General features: G+C 38.6%; 1 protein-coding gene across 2 annotated transcripts in view; it reads right to left on the reverse strand.

Moving 5' to 3' along the window:
* secisbp2l (SECIS binding protein 2-like) overlaps positions 1-21915 on the reverse strand; it is a 57068-nt gene that overhangs the window by 32250 nt on the left and 2903 nt on the right. For both annotated transcript variants that reach the window (XM_033985022.2, XM_055230948.1), the window contains exon 2: positions 2586-2764. In XM_033985022.2, the coding sequence (XP_033840913.1) occupies positions 2586-2764 (179 nt within the window). The remainder of the gene's footprint in view (positions 1-2585; positions 2765-21915) is intronic.

Here is a 21915-nt window from a genome sequence, read left to right on the forward strand (position 1 = left end):
TCCCTCCTTGCCACCAACCAGAAACCTCACAATGATGTAGAGAATTAAACGTTATCAGGGCGTTATCTTAATATCAGGCCCCAGTTGTGCCCACAGTTTGATAGTCCGCTCAGAACATGGACAGTTTAAAGAAGTGGACATCACCCGCAGCGTTCGGTTTCTGTCAAATTAAGCTCATCGCGGCTAGAGCAGTTATAGCGGCGAATTTGGAGCCCAGATGCATATTAAAAATTCCAGCCACCAAAATGACAAGTCTGACGGGAGCAGTTACAGAGAGAGGGGCGACAATTTTTCAATGTAAAGTGAATTGGAGCCAGAGTCGAAGCAGTCGGAAGTGCGCCCATGATCATTTCTTATTTGGAACGCGGCGGCTAGCAGGTTAGCTTTGGCCATTTACATATAAAGGCCGTGGTTTCTACTCTTCTTTGGGAAATTTGTGCATTTTTTAGTAAAGTGCCCAACAAATGTGGCTTTATCCCAGTTGGTTGGTCAACGGAGGATTTTGGACAAACAACCACCACCAGCACGATGGGATTGTTCCTCAAAATGAGCATTAAAACTCAGGTGATGAAAACGCAGCCATTGTGCAACCGGAAGTTTTGCCTTTTCCCATTTGCTAATTGGGGCCGATTACAGGATTACATTTTGATTGAAGAATAATGGAAGTGAAATGGAAACAAACCAGTCACATTTCATCGTGAATACAGCAAGAGTTTGGAAAAAAACGATTTGGTAGCTCAACAGATTTACACACACAAGTACAGGTTTCAAATGGAAGGCAAATCTATAATGTTGAGGCGTTTTTACAGAGAGTGTGCTGGTCTGAACTACTTGTACTTGCGCAGAGAGTGAAATGTTCCACAAATAGAAAGGCCGGCAGAGAGCACAGTTCTCCTGGTGAGTAAAATTAGGCTTCCTTTAAAAGATCCTCTGCTGTAGAAAGTGGAGCAGGAAATAAGACAAAAATGTGGTGTTTGGGGGAAGAAATAAAAGGATGAAAAATGATAGATGTAGAAATGTCACGTGTCCATTGATATATGTTCCTGTGGTTTGGGTCAGGGATGGAAAACCATATCATGATGTCTTTACTTTGGAGCTGACCTAACAACTTTGAGAGTCCTGTGTTTGCCCAATGCAAACAAGAATAAAAAATACATTTATGAAACATACATTTTCTTTTTGGACATTTTGATAATTGTCCCTAAACATCATAGACCGTATATATAAATGGACATAGCCTGCTAGCTAACGTGTTACAAATAGGTAGTGATCATGGGCGCACTTCCAGCTCCATCGGTTCTGGGTCCAATTCACTTTCTATTTCTATCTATCTGTACCTGCTGCTGTCTGACTCATCATTTTGGTCTTAAATGTTCGTATTAACCCACTCTACATGATCCTGGGGTTTTTATTTCACTATTGTGTCTGTAAATCAAGATATGAACATTAATAACAGACAAATCAGGCGCCTTCTTTCCCAGAGACCTCGCTCCGCATTAGCTCTTTTGGTTGCTATGATACTCATGAGCAGAATTCCAAATATGTAACTCGACTCTAAATTAGGCGCTTTAACTGCTCTAGCCTCGATGAGCTTCATTTGACTGGAGCTGAACGCTGTGGGTGACGTCACACTCACTTAGTCCACTTCTTTATACAGTCTGTATCATTTCTAATAGTCAGTGATCAGATTGGGTCTTTTTCAGGAGCTGGGTTGGAATATGATTATTTTTGCTTTTAGTTATTAACAAAAAATAGTCAATAGTCTGAGGACTTCAGGGACTGGCCTCCTGCTGGTGCCCAGAGTCAGGACTAGAGCAGGACTAGAGCAGGACTAGAGCAGGACTAGAGCAGGACTAGAGCAGGACTAGAGCAGGACTAGAGCAGGACTAGAGCAGGACTAGAGCAGGACTAGAGCAGGACTAGAGCAGGACTAGAGCAGGACTAGAGCAGGACTAAACATGTTGAATCAGTGTTTCAGTTTTGTGCAGTTTAAACCTGTCTCAATTCCTGAAGATGTGACTCAGGCCTCGACTTTGACAATGTTTAAATCCAGGCTCAAACGGTTCTGTTTAGCTGCATGTGACTGAAAGGGTTTTATTCTGCCTCTCTCTTCTCCTCATTCTCTTTTAATGTAAATTTTGTGATGATTATTTATGTTTGATTTATTGTATTGTGATTTTAATGTCTTTTTATTCTGTAACGCTCTTTGAATTACTCTGTGGACAAATTGTGCTGTACAAATAAACTTGCTTTGCCTTAAAAGTCTATTCTATTTATGTTAAGGGAATACATTTTTAAAGTCATTTTTGTCTCTTTACATGACAAAATCAAACAGAAAATCGTCAAGGGAAAAAATACAAAATTTTCATATACTTGTCCTATAGCCCAGCTCTACAGACCTTTAGGCTTTAAACTCATTCTGCCAAAGTCTGGACTCTTCTCCAAACCACACGTTTTTACTGATCTCTCCAATAAAACCCAAGCTGATCACTGTTTGAAACGATTAAACGTCTTCGTCCCCGTCTTTTTGTCTATAATGGCTCTGGCTGCAGTGTTTAGTCTCTGTAGTTCTGTCCTGCTGTTACCTGTTGGGTTGGTTTTCCTGGACAAAGGGGTAACAGGTGATGAGGTAGCTCGGGATGGGCGCGGTCTCCACCCCACTGCCCCCGCTGCCCCCCGCCTCTCCGGACAGACTCATGCCCACCCCCTCCAGGCCCTTCTTCTGTGGGATAAACGGCTCCACTTCTGCAGAAAGCTTCACATCCTGCAACACAAACGCACAAGGACGTGAGACAGGTTCAGTGGGTCAGACAGTACAGAGACAGGGCTTTGGACAAATGTGTTTATTTTATTATAGAAGAAAACAAGCCAAGTAAGAAGTCAGATCTGTGGAGAGGCAAACCTGCTCACAGTAACAATGCACGTTTTTCAAGGTATTTTTGAGTGATAAAAATACATGTAACTGAGTAAATACAACACGAGACAGATCATGGAGGTGTCACTTCTCTGCCTGGATTGTTCCACAGCATGGCATTACAATGGAGACATGAATGTGTTAGAAAAGTTACATAGTGCAGCTTTATATCAACCCTATGATGGTTGTGTGTGCTCCGTGGATAATTATGTTATAATTTGCACATTTAAAATCACAATATTCATCTAAAATGACTTAAAAAAAAGAAATAAATCCGCTGACTTCCGCGTTAGAAAACTGCGGTGTCCAGTGGGAGCTGATGTGGCCGTAAACGTTATAACAACAAAGCGCCCTGTAGCTGCTGGCGCCCCCTATTATTGGCTGCACATCACACCAGCGAGGAGCAGATTTTTTTTCCATTTGTACCAAAATTACGACACGACGCTGCCGAATCCTATGAGTATCAACGATTAAGAAAATAAACCTGGAGAAGAAAGTGCGTACATCACAGTGGGCGTGTCACAGTGGGCGTGTCACAGTGGAGGTGAAAACAGGGATAAATAAAAAAAATGGCATCTTGAAAATAGTCGATTGCCCTCCTGGGACCTGGCGTCACATTTTGGGTAGTCTAGGCCACAATGCAAATTTTTAGAAGACGAAGAACAGCAACAATGCAAAAATGTTTAATTTACAATAGTTTTAAGAGTTTAGACTGTTAAGAATTTTTAAAAGTGTATTTATTTTGTAAAAGTACACTGTCAGCAGCTCTTCACATGAGACACATGTTTCTAAAAGGCACAATTGTTGTTTCTCATTTTGTTTTTACTCAGGACAAATGTTGCTGTGTTCAGGCACTTAGTAAATAGTTTTTGCAAATCATTATTCAAATGTTTTATCAAAATGATTAAAATGTCCACAAATGAGGACATTTGTTTTACATCACTTTTCTCAGAAATTACATAATGTGAAAAGATAATTCTTTGTTTCAGGTCCAATCAGCCCAAATAAAAAAGAGAAATTAATAAAGCTACGCAAGAGCTCGGGTCTCAGGAGGTTAAAGATTACTGAAATATGAATCACTCCAAATAAAACTTCAGAGGCTCAATGAGAAGAAACGACTAGAACATGATTAAAGCTCTGAAAAGTCCATTTTGTTGAACAGATCTGATTTAACCATCACTACATAATGTCAGTCGACTCCATGACGTTTATCAAAATCCAGCTTTATTTGTTTAATCAGTCGGGCCACTGCCAACAAAAGTTTTCTCAAGGAGGAAACAAAAGCAGACGCTGGCGAGTAAAAGGTGAACTTGTCCTTACAACACACCTGATAAACACTACAGCGGAGTGACGCAGGACGATGAGGGACGCAAGAGACCAAAGACGATAGAGCAGAGAAGAAGAGAAGAAGAGAGGAGGACTCGACATCTGACGCAGCTTAGACGGCAGGAGAGAACGTGTCAATCAAAATCTGCCCCAATAGTCTGATTTTAAACCCGTTTGAAATCTGCATTTACAATCACAACTGAACCGGATGTCATTACCCGTCACAGGGCTGAACAATCTGGAGAAAAACACAGATCAGATTCATGATTTATGTTTTTATAACAGGATTCTGTTCAAAGTTCACATTTTAAACAAGCACAGACGAATTGATAAAAAGACTGAACTGAGAAACTAAAACAAGAATCACATTTCAGAACATGTTTGGACACATCTAAACTACAGGGTTAAATGGTTTTATGCAGAATAAGACCTCATGAAGACACAGGGAGGGCATCTAACTCATAGGGACATTTCAGAACATGTTTGGATAGACATAAACTACAGAGGCAGCAGTTTTTACGCAGAGATTTTGTTGATTGTGGAGGAAATGATTATACTTGAAAAACTGCAACACTGATGTGAAGGTTGCCGGTTCGAATCCCACTCTCAACGTAAACATCACTGGTAGACCGGTCAGATCTACTAACCCACAGGTCGGCGGTGCGATTCCAGCTCGCACAGATGAACGCTGTCGTTGTGTCCTTGGGCAAGACACCCAATCACCTCACCCTCAGTGGCCGTGTGCATGGTATATGTATGTGTGAGTGGTTCCTTGATGTAAACCGCTTTGAGTGACTTAAAGGTGGAAAAACGCTGTATAAAAATTAGAAAATTCATTGTATCTCTGGTAAATTTTAGTTAAGATAATAATGACAAGAAAAATCAAATGTAAATTATTCAAAATTACTGAGACAAAGACGAAACAGCAGGGAAATCCGCGTTTCTCTTCCATTAATGCTGCAGAGTAGGTTACCCATTTACCCATTCCTCCAGTGCATGAGCAGCTTTATCAAATCAAACATCTGAATGAGTCATGCCAACGTGACGTAAACTGCAGATAAAAAGCTCCACAAATAGATCTACCTTTTTTATCAAATCAAATTGAAAACGACCACTCACCCATTCACACTCCAGTGCTCGCCAACGAACCGCCAACCTTCAGATCAGCGGACAAACACTCGACCAACTCTACGTACTAACTAAGGTAAGATTATACCATGACTAAACGCTCACATTTTGCGTAATTCGGCACCTTTAAATAAGTGATTGGGTTTTTTTTTTAGAACTGTAATAATAATTATCACATTACATTACCATTCTGTATTCTATGTATAATCTGGCAACGCAAAGTGAGGAGGTCATTCTGGTTTGTGCTTGGATAATTAGCTTGATGGACGTGTTTACTTCATATATGAGAATACAGAATGGTTATGTAATGTAATGTGATAATTATTATTACAGTTAAAAAAAAAAACAACAATCACTTATTTAAAGGTGCCGAATTACGCAAAATGTGAGCGTTTAGTCATGATATAATCTTACTTCATCAAAAACAGACTTGGAGTTGTGTTTTGTTTCATTCACACATGTTTGAGTAACACTTTATTATCAGTCTGTTTCATCTGCAAACCTCAAAATGCTCCGTTCCACCTTGTGATGTCATGAAGTGGCAGTTTTCAAGTTAACAGCTCCTTTTACCTTTAGTTCAGTCGAGATAAGTGGCAACTCCGGGACTGAAATTATCCAAATGATTCAAAAAATGAAGGTGTGTGGAGTTTAAAAACACAGTCGAGCACTTCCTGTATCACCACATGATGACATCACAAGGTGGAACAGAGTGTTTTCAGTTTGAGAACTCTTAAATCTGCAGGGTTTGTGTGTTAAACGTGTGAATGAAACAAAAAAACACAACTCCAGTTCTGTTTGTGACGAGGAAACGACATCAGAACAGATCAGAAAATGACGCAATATGGCCCTTTAACGATGATAAAAAACAGAATGATAGTTTTAAAAATAAGCACACAGCTGACGTCGACGGCAGAGTGGATGACCTGGGTTGTGACTCAAGCGTTTGACTCGTTCACAGGGCTCATCTCTGAGTAAAAATATTATTCCAAGTCTGACGCTTCACTGATTGTACATTATATTCATAAAGTCTATGGACCGGTGCCAAAAGAGCTCAGCAGAAGCATGACCCATGACAAGGCAAAAAACCTCTCACAGTGACTCATTACATTACAAACATATGAACTCCTACAGCAGTGTGAAGTGTATATGACAGCGCCCCCAACCTCACTACTTCCTGTCACTTTTTTGCTATGAGGTTTTTGCCCGTTCACGCTAAAATGAATAAATATTTAAAGATGAGGCAGTGGACAGGGAGACAACATGTTAAACACAACACAATTACGCCTTTCATGTTAACATATTTTGAAGTTTGATATATCGCTGAAGTAAATATAGACAATAAACGATAATATTAAAATTTACGCCACTGACACAGAAATCCAAGAGGAGATTTAAACCACAAAAACTATTCTAAATCTATAATATTGTTAAAAATCATGAGCTGCAATAAATAAACAGCAGAATGAAACACTTTAGTTGTTAGTTTGTGTCTGGGAATTTATTTGTTAGTTTTTTTGGCTTGTCTGACTCATTACAAAGAGTGCAAAGAAAAAGTAACATGAGAAATTTCGACCCCAAAAATATTATTCTATAAATAAAAGTGGAACAATAAGTTGATATAGTGATAGTGACGTAAATAAAATGAAAACTCCACCAGAGACACTTCTGTGTTTAGAAAAAGACATGTTTGAGTCTCAATGCTAACGCTAATGCTAACTTTGAGGCATAATAAATATTAAAACAATACCCCAAACTGAAGTATTCTACATATAAAAATAACTGGGTAGTCTGTTTAATCAACTTGAATTTTAATAGGTTAATAGGTTTTTTATGTCTTTTTTTTTTTTTACTTTAATAAAAGTTGAGACACAGTGAGGTAGCTAGCCTTCTACTGTACCCAGAGCCTATTCTTACTTGGTTTGGTGGGAAAGTCCCTGTGGTAAATATAAGCTAATGCTAATTCTGAGGCATAATAAATATTAAAACAACACCATAAACTGAAGTATTCTACATATAAAAATAACTGGGTGGGTTGTTTATTTTATGTTTTTTGATTTTAATAAAAGTGACTGTTAGCGTTGAGACACAGTGAGCTAGCTAGCGTGCGACAGTACACAGAGCCTGTTATTACTCGGTTTGGCGGGATAGTACCTGTGGTAAATATTTAGTTTGACAGTTAAGTGGCAGTTTGTTGGAAAAAGATGCGAAGAAAAGTACAAAAATACAGCAGGTAGCAGCGAGTTCTGAAACAAAACACCTCGACCTTGGGAAAAAAATCCCAACCAAAACGCAAGAACACTTTATGAGGAAGGAGGCATTTTTCTGGCACTTCAAACCTTCACAAGGGCCAAAATGTGTCTAAATTGCATTATTTTTATTAGTCTAATTATAACAAACACCTTTATTTTGTTATATGAACATTTCGGTTGCTAGGTAAGATGGAATTACCTCTGCATATGTCATGTAGACCTGGGACAATATTGAAATTTGATGTCACGATTATCATGGTCAAAATAATTGAGATTAACGATTATATCACGATAATTATTTTTGCTGACAGTTTAAAAATGTTCTGGATATGAATAATTACAAAAGTATTGTACTGGTTTATAAGTGAAAACAACAGTGATCTAGAGGAGATCATCAAGTCAAGTCATCAGGTTTTTCCAGCACATTTCCCATAATGCACCTTCAAAAGTCACTAGACCTGTCGATATAGACCACAATGTATTGCGAGAGTTGTAAAAACCAGTGGACAGAGACAGATCTTTAACTGGATACAACACGACTGAATGAAGCAGATAAAAGCACCGGTTTATCTCATTGTGGATCCTGTTTATGATTAAAACACTAAAATAAACTGTTGCTGTGTAAAGTTGCTACCGTTAGCCGCTAACCTTAGCTCGAGCTGTTAACATGCATTTAAAACAATAAATCTAGTCTGTTCTGTTTTACACCTTCACTAATATCTAATCTAACAATGTTTTTCCAAGGGGTAATTTAATGGAGTCTATTTTGAGACCTTACTTTATTATCTGAGAGTGGAAGTTCCTGCTGTATTTTTCTTTCTGTATTTATGCCAGTACTCAAGCTTGTTACTTAAGAAAAAGTACAGAAACGGAGGTAAAAGGTTACTCGAGTAGATTTTTGCATGTGATATTTTTACTTAAGTTTAAAAATGTACTTTAACAAATGAACAACACTTACTTTTTGCGCTTACAGTGTAAATGTAGTGATATATTTAAAATTATACCGATTTTGTAAGAATACCAATCAATTTCTTAATTTTTCTCATGAATTTTGTGTGTTTATTTTTGTTTTGCTCAAAGCCGAAGCTTGAACTCGAATGTTTCCATTCAGGATGTTTGCATGAACATGGAAAAAAAAAAACAACCTAAAATCATATGAAAAGTACTTTTTACTCTTCAGTCCTGTTCAAAAATGTAGTGGAGTAGAAAGTACAGATACTGATGTCAAATGTAGTGAAGTAAAAGTAAAAAGTGTCCACTGTAAAATGTACTTAAGTAAAGCACAGATACCTAAAAATACTACTTACAGTACTACTTGTACTTCGTTACCTTCCACCACTGATTTCTGCTACATCCATGAGTCAACAGTAAAATGATCCAAAGCAGCATGTGACCATTATGTTCCATCTGTGAGACTGATCCTCTGAGTGTTTATTAGTCCAGGTCCTATCGGTCGGCCTCAATCGTGATCCGCGCAAATGACATCACAGGTTTAGTTTGTTTTCATCTCTGACATTTGGGACTGCTCACTAGCGCTCTTCCTCATAGTGGTTACGTGATGTTACTTCGATGTGTCCGGTCAACTGATTTACAGGTTTCGGCGTTGTCTTCCTACTGGTGGAGGCAGACAGACAGCGCCATCTGCAGTCAGACTTCTTCAGCGCTGTATCCAAGGTGTGTGAGAGTCTCGGGATATTGTCCTGAAGAGGTCTGAATGCAGATGGCACTGTTGTCCTGCCTCCACCGACGCCAAAACCTATTCAAATCAGTGTCAATCCTACTGGTCACTGCAAAACCAATTAATCTGCTTTACTACTCCACTACAGCGCTCTAATTTTTTAGATATATAGATAGATATGATATGGTCTGCGTTTACCCAGGTCCAAGTAGGAACCAACCAAAAAGGTCCAGTAAGTACCGCAACGTCAGCTAACGTCATCACCGTCGTCGCCAACATCAGCTAACATCACCACCGTCGTCGCCAACGTCAGCTAACATCATCATCGTCGTCACCAACTTCAGCTAACATCGTCATCGTCGTCGCCAACGTCAGCTAACATCGTCATCGTCGTCGCCAACGTCAGCTAACATCATCATCGTCGTCACCAACTTCAGCTAACATCGTCATCGTCGTCGCCAACGTCAGCTAACATCGTCATCGTCGTCGCCAACGTCAGCTAACATCGTCATCGTCGTCGCCAACGTCAGCTAACGTCATCACCGTCGTCGCCAACATCAGCTAACATCACCACCGTCGTCGCCAACGTCAGCTAACATCATCGTCGTCACCAACTTCAGCTAACATCGTCATCGTCGTCGCCAACGTCAGCTAACATCGTCATCGTCGTCGCCAACGTCAGCTAACATCGTCATCGTCGTCGCCAACGTCAGCTAACATCGTCATCGTCGTCGCCAACATCAGCTAACATCGTCATCGCCTACGTCAGCTAACATCGTCATCGCCTACGTCAGCTAACATCATCATCGTCGTCGCCAACGTCAGCTAACATCGTCATCGTTGTCGCCAACGTCAGCTAACATCATCATCGTCGTCGCCAACGTCAGCTAACATCATCACCATCATTGCCAACACCATCCTCCTCCTCTTCCTCCTCTTCGCAGTAAAAGAGTAAAGTTACTGATCAAACAAAGCTCATGTGGTCCATGGTACAGAGCACACGTCACGCTGTGAAGAGTGAAACTTAAGTCTGTGTGAGCGCACGTGAGGCTGTGCTCTGGCTCCTGTGTTTTGAGTTATAACTGGACGTCGTACAGCCTAGTACTATGCTTTAAAAGATCAACGAACTGTTCAGGAACTAATAGCAAAAAGCAAGTGTCGTTAAGGTATTGTAATTAAAAAAACAATCAAACAGTGCCCAGCCCTACGCAACATGTCAATACAAGTAAGTGAACAGTTTCAGAAGCTGAGCAGTGAATCATTGACCACAGGTAAAAGCTCGGGGTCAACACAGCACAAGTCTGAGATTAGCGGAGCTCCATTGATCTGGTTTTATGACCCGAGCAGCAGCGGACACAGAGACAATGCATTACACCGCACAGGTCAACCAGAGGTCAACCAGAGGCCACAGGGAGAGACGGAGACTGATGGAGCCGGTCACATCCTTCAGACGCAGGTTTAAGGGTTTAAAGCTGTAAAATTAAAATGGAAGAGGAGGAGTTATGTAACTAGCAAATGGTAATGGCATTCTCCACTTAAAGATGCACTATGTAACCTCTCTGGTGAAGGCGTCAGCACTTGCTTTTCTCTGTGTACAGTTTGCCTTTCCTCGTTCTAGAATGTTCCACCGTATGGCATAAATGTTTGTGAGAATGAATTTTTTAAGGGTGTTTGCAATAATAAATCCCAGGAGTGGAAACATGGACTGTATATATAAATGGACATAGCTAACCTGCTTACTAGCTGCCACGTTCAAAATAGGAAGTGATCATGTGCGCACTTCCTGCTCCATCAACTCTGGCTCCAATTCACTTTCTATTGAAAAACTGTGTCCTCTCTCTGTACCTGCTGCTGTCAGACTCGTCATTTTGGTCTTAAATGTTCGTATTAACCCGCTCTACGTCATCCTGGGGTTTTTATTTCACTATTGTGTCTGTAAATCAAGATATGAACATTTACAAAAGACAAATCAGGCGCCTTCTTACCCCGAGGTTGCACAGCTAGCGTTAGCAACAGGTTTGATGGACAGTGTGCAACTCATCAGCAGTTAACCTCCTTTTTTGTCAAATCCAAACCTAAACACATGGCAATTTTGTCTAGCGAGATCTTGTCCCATCTGTAATAAAAAAAAATTTGTATTGTAATGCAAGATAGATACACTTAATGGCATACTGACACACATTTCAAAGCACATCTCCATGGAGACAAGCACGAACACCACCGTCATCACCATTATCGCCATAAAAATTTTGTGAATTTAGTAGTTTTCAGTATAAGAAGATGGCACATGCTCTACCAGAAAAGTTACACATATACATTAAATCTTAAATCTATCCTCTTGAAGTTGAAGGAGTGATTCATGTTTGATTAATCGTTAATCTCTTATTTTCAAGACGCCATTTTGTCGATCTACCCCCGTCCATTGATACACGACCACAGCGACGTACGTACCCACCGCGACGTACACACTTCCTTCACTTCCTAGTTTTATTTTCTTAAATCGGTGATACTCGTAGGATTTGGCAGCGTCACGTAGTCATTTTGGCACAAATGGAAAAAAAAAATCTGCTCGCTAGTGTGATGTGACGCTACCCATAGGGGGCGCCGACAGCTACACGGTTGTCATGACGTTTATGCTGATGTCAACTTTCATTGGACACTGCAGTTTTCTAACATGGAATTCCACGGACTTGTCTCTCTTATTACGTAGTTTTAGATGAATATTGTGATTAAAAAAAAAAAAAAACTATAGAGACAAACAAGCACATCAAGGTGGATTTACTTCACGAGGAGCAGTATTCGAACACATATCGAGTCAAAAGTCAGTATATGATAACAGGAGCATGGACAGTGTTGAGTCGTTGTAATGAAACAGCTGGTGCGGTTGGTGTTGGAGTTGAGTGGGGTCACTGCACAAAGCCTCCTCTTGGATGTGGACATGAATGGTCCATCAGTGGGTCTCATACAGATGTCCATTGTGTCCTACAGTCAGAGGGCATCCCACTGTTTCCTCTCGCAGCCCAGAAAAACACATTTTTGTCATTTATTTCAAGCAGCAGATATGAAAAATGTAATAAAATATATAGGAATTGAGAGCCAATAGTTTCCGGTTATGACATTATTGTTGGGTCTTTTCAATTCTGAGGTTTACAGCCAATCATCTGTATCAGTGGTGGACAGTATAAGTAGTAAAATACTGCACTTAAGTAGTATTTTTAGGTATGTGTTCTTTACTTAAGTATATTTTACAGTGGTATTTTTTACTTTTCCTTCACGACATTTGAGAGCCGTATCTGTACTTTCTGCTCCACTACATTTTGAACAGAACTGAAAAGTAAAAAGTACTTTTCATATGATTTGAGGTGTTATTTTTTCCATGTTCGTGGAAACATCCTGACTAAGGTTTCCGAGTTCAAGCTTTGGCTTTGAGCAAAACGAAAATAAATACACAAAATTCAGAAGAAAAATTAAGAAATTGATTCGTATTGTTACTGTTGAACAAAATGTGCATCTTTTTTATCCATATTACCACATGTAACAGTTTAAAAATGTACCTTAATTGTAAAAGTTTCTCACACAAATGTTTTTAATTTGTTAAATGGGTATTGGCAGAAGTATCGTGTGAAGATTTTTTCATGTCATACATTTACTTTTACTTGAGTAACATCATTTCTACCCACCTGTGGTAGATGGATAGAAGTACTAAACATGTAGTCTGGTCAGAGTTCAGACTTTGGAGGAGTGAAAATTGCCCATTTTTTGCAGGGGAAAAAGCACAAATGTCTTGTTCATGAACTTACAATTTTAAAACACAAAATATACATATATATTATATATACATATATATATATATATATATATATATATATATATATATATATATATATATATACACATACATACATATATATTATATATATACATACATATTATATATATATACATATATATTATATATATACATACATATATATATATATATATATATATATATATATATATATATATATATATATATATATACACATACATATATATTATTTATATATATATATATATATATATATATATATATATATATATACACACATATATACACATATATATACATACATTATATATATATATATATATATACATATATATATAATGAATAAAATAAAAGCGTCTCACCCTGTTCAATAGTGTCTCGCACCATCTCACACTTTTCGAGAGCGTCTCGCACCGTCCGATAAAATTGGAGATATTTTATTTATTTTTGTTGTAATATGATAAGATTTGAGCTGTAGAGGGTTGATTAAGTCACTTCCTATAGCTGATCATTGGTTCATTCTGTTAGTTATTGTTGCAGCTCATGGTTTTAATGACACGTTCTCTCTCTCTTTAAAAGTGTTTTTATTGGAATTATCGTGTGTGGTTTTTTTTATTGCATCAGTGGCATAAAATAGTTTCATTATCGTTTATCGCAATATATCTCTGTAGAAACATATCAGGCTTGAAAAACTGTTGGTCCAATGAGGTTCATCTGGTCGTCTGGTTTATTTTAAAACATTATTTTTCCAGACCAAGTTTTAATTTGTTTTCATACCTAAAAAAAAAATAAAATAAAATTCAAAATATGTCTTCGTGACAGGCCATTTTTGTTACACTCCAGCTAATCGTACCATTTAAATCACTCTGTAACTGGACTCCAAGTCATTTAAGACCTACAAATATTAATGACCCGAGACTCATGAGAATCAAGTGACAAACGGCAACAACGCCATCGGCCAGCGCCGTTCTGCACACTGCGCCGATACGAGATGTTCATACGGCATTCTGGGACGTGACAAACACATTTTACACAGTTAAACCCTGAATGACGATGACGTTTGTCTGATGCACTGGACAGAAGCTTGTTCATTTAACGTTACACTGGTCTGGGATCTCCGAGTTGGATGACAAGGGAAACGGCGATCCAGCGTTTTCAATTTTGATACTGATTTCAAAATTATGTTTAAGTATCTGCCGATTCCCGAAATCACCCGATACTAGGGGTGGGACGAGATCCACTTTCCACAAGAGGAGATGAGACACAAGATTGGGTCCACAAGACAAGACAAGATTTTAAATATAAATCATAATTAAAAAAAACAACATCTGATTCAGTTCATGATTCTGGCCTCACTTTCTGTCTTTCATTTCTGTGATTTCATATTTTTGCTGTCATTGTAGCTCTGATTTTTGGAACTACAACTGAAAACAGCATTTCTTTTCTTTAAACAAAAATAAAATCAGACAGAACTGATCTAAATGTGTTATGCAACTGTTATTAATCCGTGAAGTACCAACAGAACAGTTTTGTGTAAATAAAAATTCAAACATTAGGAGATTTTCTGGGCAAACTACCCCCAGTAAATAGTCTCCTTATTTCAATTTATATGTCAAACTAGGATATCGACTGAACCGATATCTGAAAGCCGATATCCGATTCATCGACTGTATATATAAATGGGCGTAGCTAATCTGCTAGCCGTGTTTTTTTTTATTCCTGAAGTCCGGTCTGTTGCATTGTATTTGCATTGCTACAGGTTGACATTAATGCAAGTACGACAAAAAAGAAAAGATTCAAAAATTTTTCCTCAAAATGATCCATTACGATTTTGATTCTTTTTTTTTATCATGTCAAATTTCTTCATCTTAAGTTTGAACCATGGACTGTATAAAAAAAGTGGATGTCACCCACAGCCTTCAGCTCCAGTCAAATGAAGCTAATCGAGGCTAGCAGTTAAAGCGGTGAATTTGGAGCCAAGTTCCATATTAGGAATTCCGATTGCAAGTATCATAGCAACTAAAGAGCCAATTTGGAGCAAAACTGTAGAAGGTAACGCCCCTTTCCACCCACACAGCTGGTTTAGCAGGGAGTGGGCGCTTAGGAATGCTGTCAATCAAACCTGTTGCTAACGGTAGCAGGAGTGAACTCAGGCACCTGATTTGTCTGTTATTAATGTTCATATCATGATTTACAGACACAAAAGTGAAATAAAAACCCCAGGATCATGTAGAGCGGGTTAATACGAACATTTAAGACCAAAATGACGAGTCTGACAGCAGCAGGTACAGAGAGAGGGGACAAATTTTTTTAATAAACAAAAAATAAACAAAAAAAAAAAAAACTAAAAAAAAACTAAATAAAATATACTAAATATAAAATATATATATATATATATATACTAAATAAAAATAACAAAAAAATAAATAATGAAAATAATCTAAAAAGAAACCCTCAAAATAACAAAACACATTTATAATAAAAATAACAAAAAAAAACTCTCAAAAAAAACCCTCAAAATAACTAAAAAAAATAAAGAAAGAAAGAAAATAATATAAAAAGAAATCCTCAAAATAACAAAACAAATTTATAATAAAAATAACAAAAAAAAAAACCTCTCAAAAAAACAAAAAACAAAAAAAACTCAAAGTAACTCAGAAAACTTAAAATAACTAAAAAAAAAAAAAAAAAAAGAACCCCATGTAGATCATGTAGAGCGGGTTAATACGAACATTTAAGACCAAAATGACGAGTCTGACAGCAGCAGTTACAGAGAGAGATGTGATGGTTTTTCAATAGAAAGCGAATTGGAGCCAGAGTCGATGGAGCTGGAAGCGCGCACATGATCACTTCCTGTTTTGTTATCCATTTATAAATACAGTCTATGATCTGAACTCACAGTTTGTTTGTTTTTTTAATACAGATTTCCACAGCCAACGCCTTAAGTTTATCATTAACATTTAGAGATAAAGAGTCTGCCTCACTACAAAGCTCGGCCACTGCCTCCTCAGCTGGATCGTTGTTGGTGTTTCCAGTCCTTTCCTACGGTGTAATCCTAACCTGGTCTTCCCTGTACTCTGCATTGATCTGTTTTGTGTTGGACTGTGAAACCACAGGAGCCCGGTGGAGTCTGTGGCGGGTCTACAGTTTCACAATCAGAGGCGTTTCAGCGGTGCCTGATACAGGGCTGTCCTGGGATTAGAGCAGAGGGAGAGGATATAGCAGAGAGCAGCTTTAAACCAATTAGATTAACACCGCGGCATCTACACTGTGGAACATGACTTCATTTGAACAGTTGCTAATGGTTACGGGCTGATCTTGCAATTTTTGAATGATTAACCGACTAAAACAGAGACACAAAGACTAGCTTTCCCAAAACACTGCTCCGATTGGTCAACGTCTGTCATGCTCTGAATGAATGACAGCTGGAGACAACCAATCACAGTGAAGAAGCAGAACACTTAAGCTACATATACAATATCTTCTCCTGTAAATGAGTAAAAAATCTGGTTCGTTTTTATGTTTTTGTCTTAACTTGAAAGCCTAATATGACAAAGTGGACTCTCATGAGCTTTAAGTCATGTTCTAATACTGTTACTGCACCAAAAACAGACCTAGAGTTGTGTTTTGCTTCATTCACACATGTTTGAGTTACATTTTATTATTAGTCTGTAACATCTCCAAAGCTCAAAACTCTCTGTTCCACCTTGTGATGTCATCAAGTGGTAGTTTTTAAGTCAACAGCTCCTTTTATCTTTAGATCAGTAGAGATAAGTGGCAATTCCAGAGCTGAAATGATCCAAATGATTCTAGAAATTAAGGTGTGTGGAGTTTAAAAACACAGTGGAGCACTTCCTGTATCGCCACATGATGACATCACAAGGTGGAACAGAGAGTTTTCAGTTTGAGAGAAGAACTCAGCCTAAATCTGCAGGTTGGTTTGTGAGTTAAACATGTGTGAATGAAACAAAACACAACTCCAGGTCTGTTTGCGACGAGGAAACGGCATTAGAACAAATCAGAAAACAGCGTAACACGGGACATTTAAATCATGATGACGCATAGAACAAAATTTTTCTTTGCACTAGTGAACAGATTTTTCCTTTTCTTTTGGAATAGTTAAATATATAAGACTCATTATACAAGTTTCAGCCTGCTGTTTTAGCGATGGTTCATTTATAAATTGTTTACATGGATAACTCTGCGGTGGAGTTATTGTGACAGTGCTGTAGTCGTTTAACTTTACATATTGTTTACAGTGGTCTTTTCTGTAGTACCGGTAATAATACATGACCCGTTGTTATGGTGACAGGTCTATCCCTCCCTGGTCTTTCATTCGTACAGGTACAAAAATATCCGAGTGTGTGTGTGTGTGTGTGTGTGCGTGCATGTGTGTGATCGTGCTCAAACTTGTTCAGAGCTGGACTTGGCCTAACAACAGGATGTTTTCTACCTTAGAGTGCAGTTTTAACAACCTCTTGAAAACTAGCTACAAGGCAAAGAACAACACAGTAGTAATAATAACGGGATGCTAGCTTACGCCGCTAAAGCAAACTGATTTAAAGGGCCAATGTTACGCTGTTTTTTGGGGGGGGGGGGTTTAAACAGACTTGGAGTTGTGTTTTGTTTCATTCACACAAACTCTGCATATTTAGGCTGAGTTCTTCTCTAAAACTGAAAACACACTGTTCCACCTTGTGATGTCATCATGTGGTGATACAGGAAGTGCTCCACTGTGTTTGTAAACTCAACACACCTTCACTAGAATCATTTGGATCATCTCTCTGCTCTGGATATTGCCAATCTTCTACTGAACTAAAGGTAAAAGGAGCTGTTAACTTGAAAACTACCACTCCATGACATCACAAGGTGGAACAGAGCGTTTTGAGCTTTGGAGATGTTACAGACTAATAATAAAACGTGTAAATGAAACAAAACACAACTCCAGGTCTGTTTTTGAGGAGGTAAAAGCATTAGAAAATGGTTTAAAGCTTGTTAGCGTAGCATAAATTCCATGTTAAAATGTGACTTGGAGCTAGCAAAAAAATTCCAACAATGCCAACTGACAAAAATCTTATCAACCTATAGTCTTTCGGAATTTAAAAAAGTTCCGTACTCAATTTTCCATGGATCTGAGCAAAACTTGTACAGATATATTGTATAAGCATCTCTTAAGGTCAAAATAAGTCCACCGTTTACTGACTGAAGCGAATTAAAAAGCATTTTATTGTGCAAGAATCAGAAAGTGCGTGTTAGCATGCTAGAGAGAGTTTTGAGAAGCACTCATTTTGGTGAATCATTAGGATGTTCTGAGTGCATAAGTTCAGTGAGGAACAACCGTGAACCATTGCAAACGGCTTAAAATGAACTACTTCTGTTTTTCACGTTTCAGACGGTAAAAATGTGGTAGAGCTCCTTTAATAAAACCCAGTTAACGACAAATCCCATGATATCGGCCCGTTCAGGTCCGACTCCGCACGTCCTGGAGAATAGACGTGATTGTGGAGGAGCAGTGAGGTCAGACGCAGACGTGTGAAAGGAGCGACTGTGGTCCACTTATCTCAGTGTTTGTGCAGCAGCCTCCTCCTCCTCCAGCAGAAGTTATGCCATAGACCAGGGGTGACCGATACATCGAGCGCAAAGGTAGTATGAGAAGATCGCAAGACATTCCACAAAAATATAGACACTAAGCGCTCCAAAACAAAATCAAGCTATCGAGTTATCTAATTAGTTCCAATGTATTTCTTCTCTAAACTTAAGAAAGTGTTTAAAACGAGAGTGGGAATTGAACCAAGTAAGAAGCCAAAGACCTACCACTTTCAAACAGAATGGCAGGAGGACTACTTTTTTCACAATGTCATATTCAAAGTGTGTGTGCCTCATCTGCCAGTGTACCGTCGCTATTCCGAAGAAGGGAAATGTGGAGTGTCATTTTCAGACAGTTCACAAAAGCTACGACACCAACTTCCCTCCGAAAAAGCGAGTGCATGAAGATTATCAAGTCCAAATACTGCTCCGCCTTGACTGATGATCATCTGGAAGTGTGCTTGAGCTATTCTCCGGATTACGGATCATGGCAAAATGTGAGTTTCATTGTTCAGTATGAATACAGAGTTCCATATTTGGAATTCCGACTGCAAGTATCATAGCAACCAAAGAGCCAATCCGGAGCGAGACTGTTGAAGGTAACGGGAGCGACCTCAGGGAAAGAAGGCGCCTGATTTGTCTGTTATTAATGTTCATATCTTGATTTACAGACACAAGAGTGAAATAAAAACCCCAGGATCATGTAGAGCGGGTTAATATGAACATTTAAGACCAAAATGAGGAGTCTGACAGCAGCAGGTACAGAGAGAGGGGACACAGTTTTTACATAGAAAGTGAATTGGAGCCAGAGTCGATGGAGCCGGAAGTGCGCCCATGATCACTTCCTGTTTGAACTGCGGCAGCTAGCAGGTTAGCTATGTTCATTTGTATATACAGTCTAAGGGTTATGCAGATGACGTCACAGCCTTTGGAACCTTTTTAGCAAGTGGGAAAAGTGAGTAATGACATTTTCTCCTGTAAAAGCTGCAAACACTGAAACTAAAATGTGAAAGAGCTCCTAAAGTTTAATAAGAAATATAAAAATTACCACTCTGAGAAAAAATATTTAGTTTGTACCTGAAATTGCACAGGTTAAAAAACATCCTCGGCCTTTGCTCAGTCGCCTTTTCTTTTCAAACTGTTTTTTCAGACATGGAATCAGCTCCAGACTCTGAAACTGTCCGTAGAGTTGAATAATTTTACTAGAAATTTGGAAAAGTGCATTTTAGAAAATCAAATGTGTCGACATCAGTCTGATTCATTTGTACTGTTGTGTTTCACTGTAAAAACCTGCACAGAATGACTTTTATATTTGTTTGGACTGTAGGAAACATCATGTACTGGACATGGAGATATTTTATTGTATTTAACTGTTAATGTTAATGATGAACTGAGTCTTATAATGTAATTGTAATGAGATGTGTATTTTAATGTGTGTTCACCTGCCCAGGGACGGCACATGGAAAGTGACAGCAGCTAAATCTGGAACAAATCATCTTTTCTTTTGTAAGATTAAATCATGTGTACAAATAAACAAGAAAGAAAGACTCAAGTGAACAACAGAAAACCAGTGAAGAGTGAAACCAGAGCCCACTGCAGACACATTCACATTATCACTGACACACACTTTGAAGCACACCATAGACTGTTTATATAAACGGACATCGCTAACCCGCTAACCCGCTAACCCCGGCGCCTTCCAAACAGGAAGTGACCAACACAAAATCTAAATCTGCGTCATTTTTAAGTCATTCCTACTTTGAGTCATAAAACCTGTTCTCTTCACACACAGAATTATAAAAAAACAAACTAGAAATAGACAAATAAGCCCGTCACCATAATCACTGAATGTTGTAATTATATATTTTGGCTTTTTTTGTTGTAATACGATAAGATTTGAGCTGTGGAGGTGTGAATAAGTCTCTTTTATTTGTAACTATTGGTACATTCTGCTGTTTATTTGTTGCAGCTCGTGTCTTTTAATGAAACCAACTATTTAAAATGATATTTCTCTTTAGCGATACGTCTTTTGGTGACAGGCCTGGATATCAACTACACACTCGCTGACTGTGTGTAGTGATACAATTGGTTAATTCACTCTCGTTGCTATAAGAAAAGGTAAAAATACGTCATGACAACAAACTACTTTCTGGGTTTCGTTCTAAGTCAGTTTTCTCACAAGAGTGCGTTCACATCTGGAAAGGCCACAGGTACAGAAATAACACACAAAATCTCTACATGTTGAAGGGGTTGAACGAGAGCTCGGGTAGAGTGACCACACGTCCAAATTTACCCAGGGCTTGTCGTTCCATATATTAAAGCTGGAACAATATATCTGAGGGTCAATATTTATCGGTTGGACAATTTCTTCACAAAAAAGGTGACATTTTAAAGCTGTTACTGCTTCATTCTGTTACTGACGTGCTGCAGCTCAGGCCTTTTAATAAGATGGTCTGTTTAAAATAACTTGCATTATTGTTTTTGTATCAGTGGCAAAAAATCTCTGTAGTGATCATAGACTTTATAAAGAAGAGGACAAAGTGAGTGCGACATCACCCACAGCGTTCAGCTCCAAGTGAAGCTCATCGAAGCTAGAAGTTCTATGCATATTAGGAATTCCAACGGCGTAGCAACCAAAGAGCCAATCAGGAGCGAGGTGGTTGAAGGTAACGCCTCTTCCCGCCCACACCGCTGGTTTAGCAGGGAGCAGGTGCTTTGGCAACTCTGTCAATCAAACCTGTTGCTAATGCTAGCGGACGCATCCTCATGGAAAAAAGGCGCCTGATTTCTCTATTATTGATGTTTATATCTTGATTTAGACACAATAGTGAAAGAAAAACCCCAGGATCATGTAGAGCGGATTAATACAAACATTTAAGACCAAAATGACGAGTCTGACAGCAGCAGATACAGAGAGAGGAGACACAGTTTGTGAACACAAAAAACTGAACTGGAGCTAGAATTGATGGAGTCGGAAGATGATCACTTCCTGTTTGGAACATGGCAGCTAGCAGGTTAGCCATGTTCATTTGTATATATGGTCCATGTGTAGCGATATATCATGCTTTAAAAAAGGGGTGATTGTGACAGGCCTAGTCCCATCTTTGAACCCTGTGTCCTCTGTCCCAGCAGATTTATGCAAAACCATTCATTTGTCCCAATTTCATGCAAGAAATGTTTCAGGTGTCTAAACCAGGTCTAAACCAGGTCTAAACCAGGTCTA

This window comes from Periophthalmus magnuspinnatus, chromosome 3 (assembly GCF_009829125.3).
Source record: "Periophthalmus magnuspinnatus isolate fPerMag1 chromosome 3, fPerMag1.2.pri, whole genome shotgun sequence".
NCBI classification, from domain to species: Eukaryota; Metazoa; Chordata; class Actinopteri; order Gobiiformes; family Gobiidae; genus Periophthalmus; species Periophthalmus magnuspinnatus.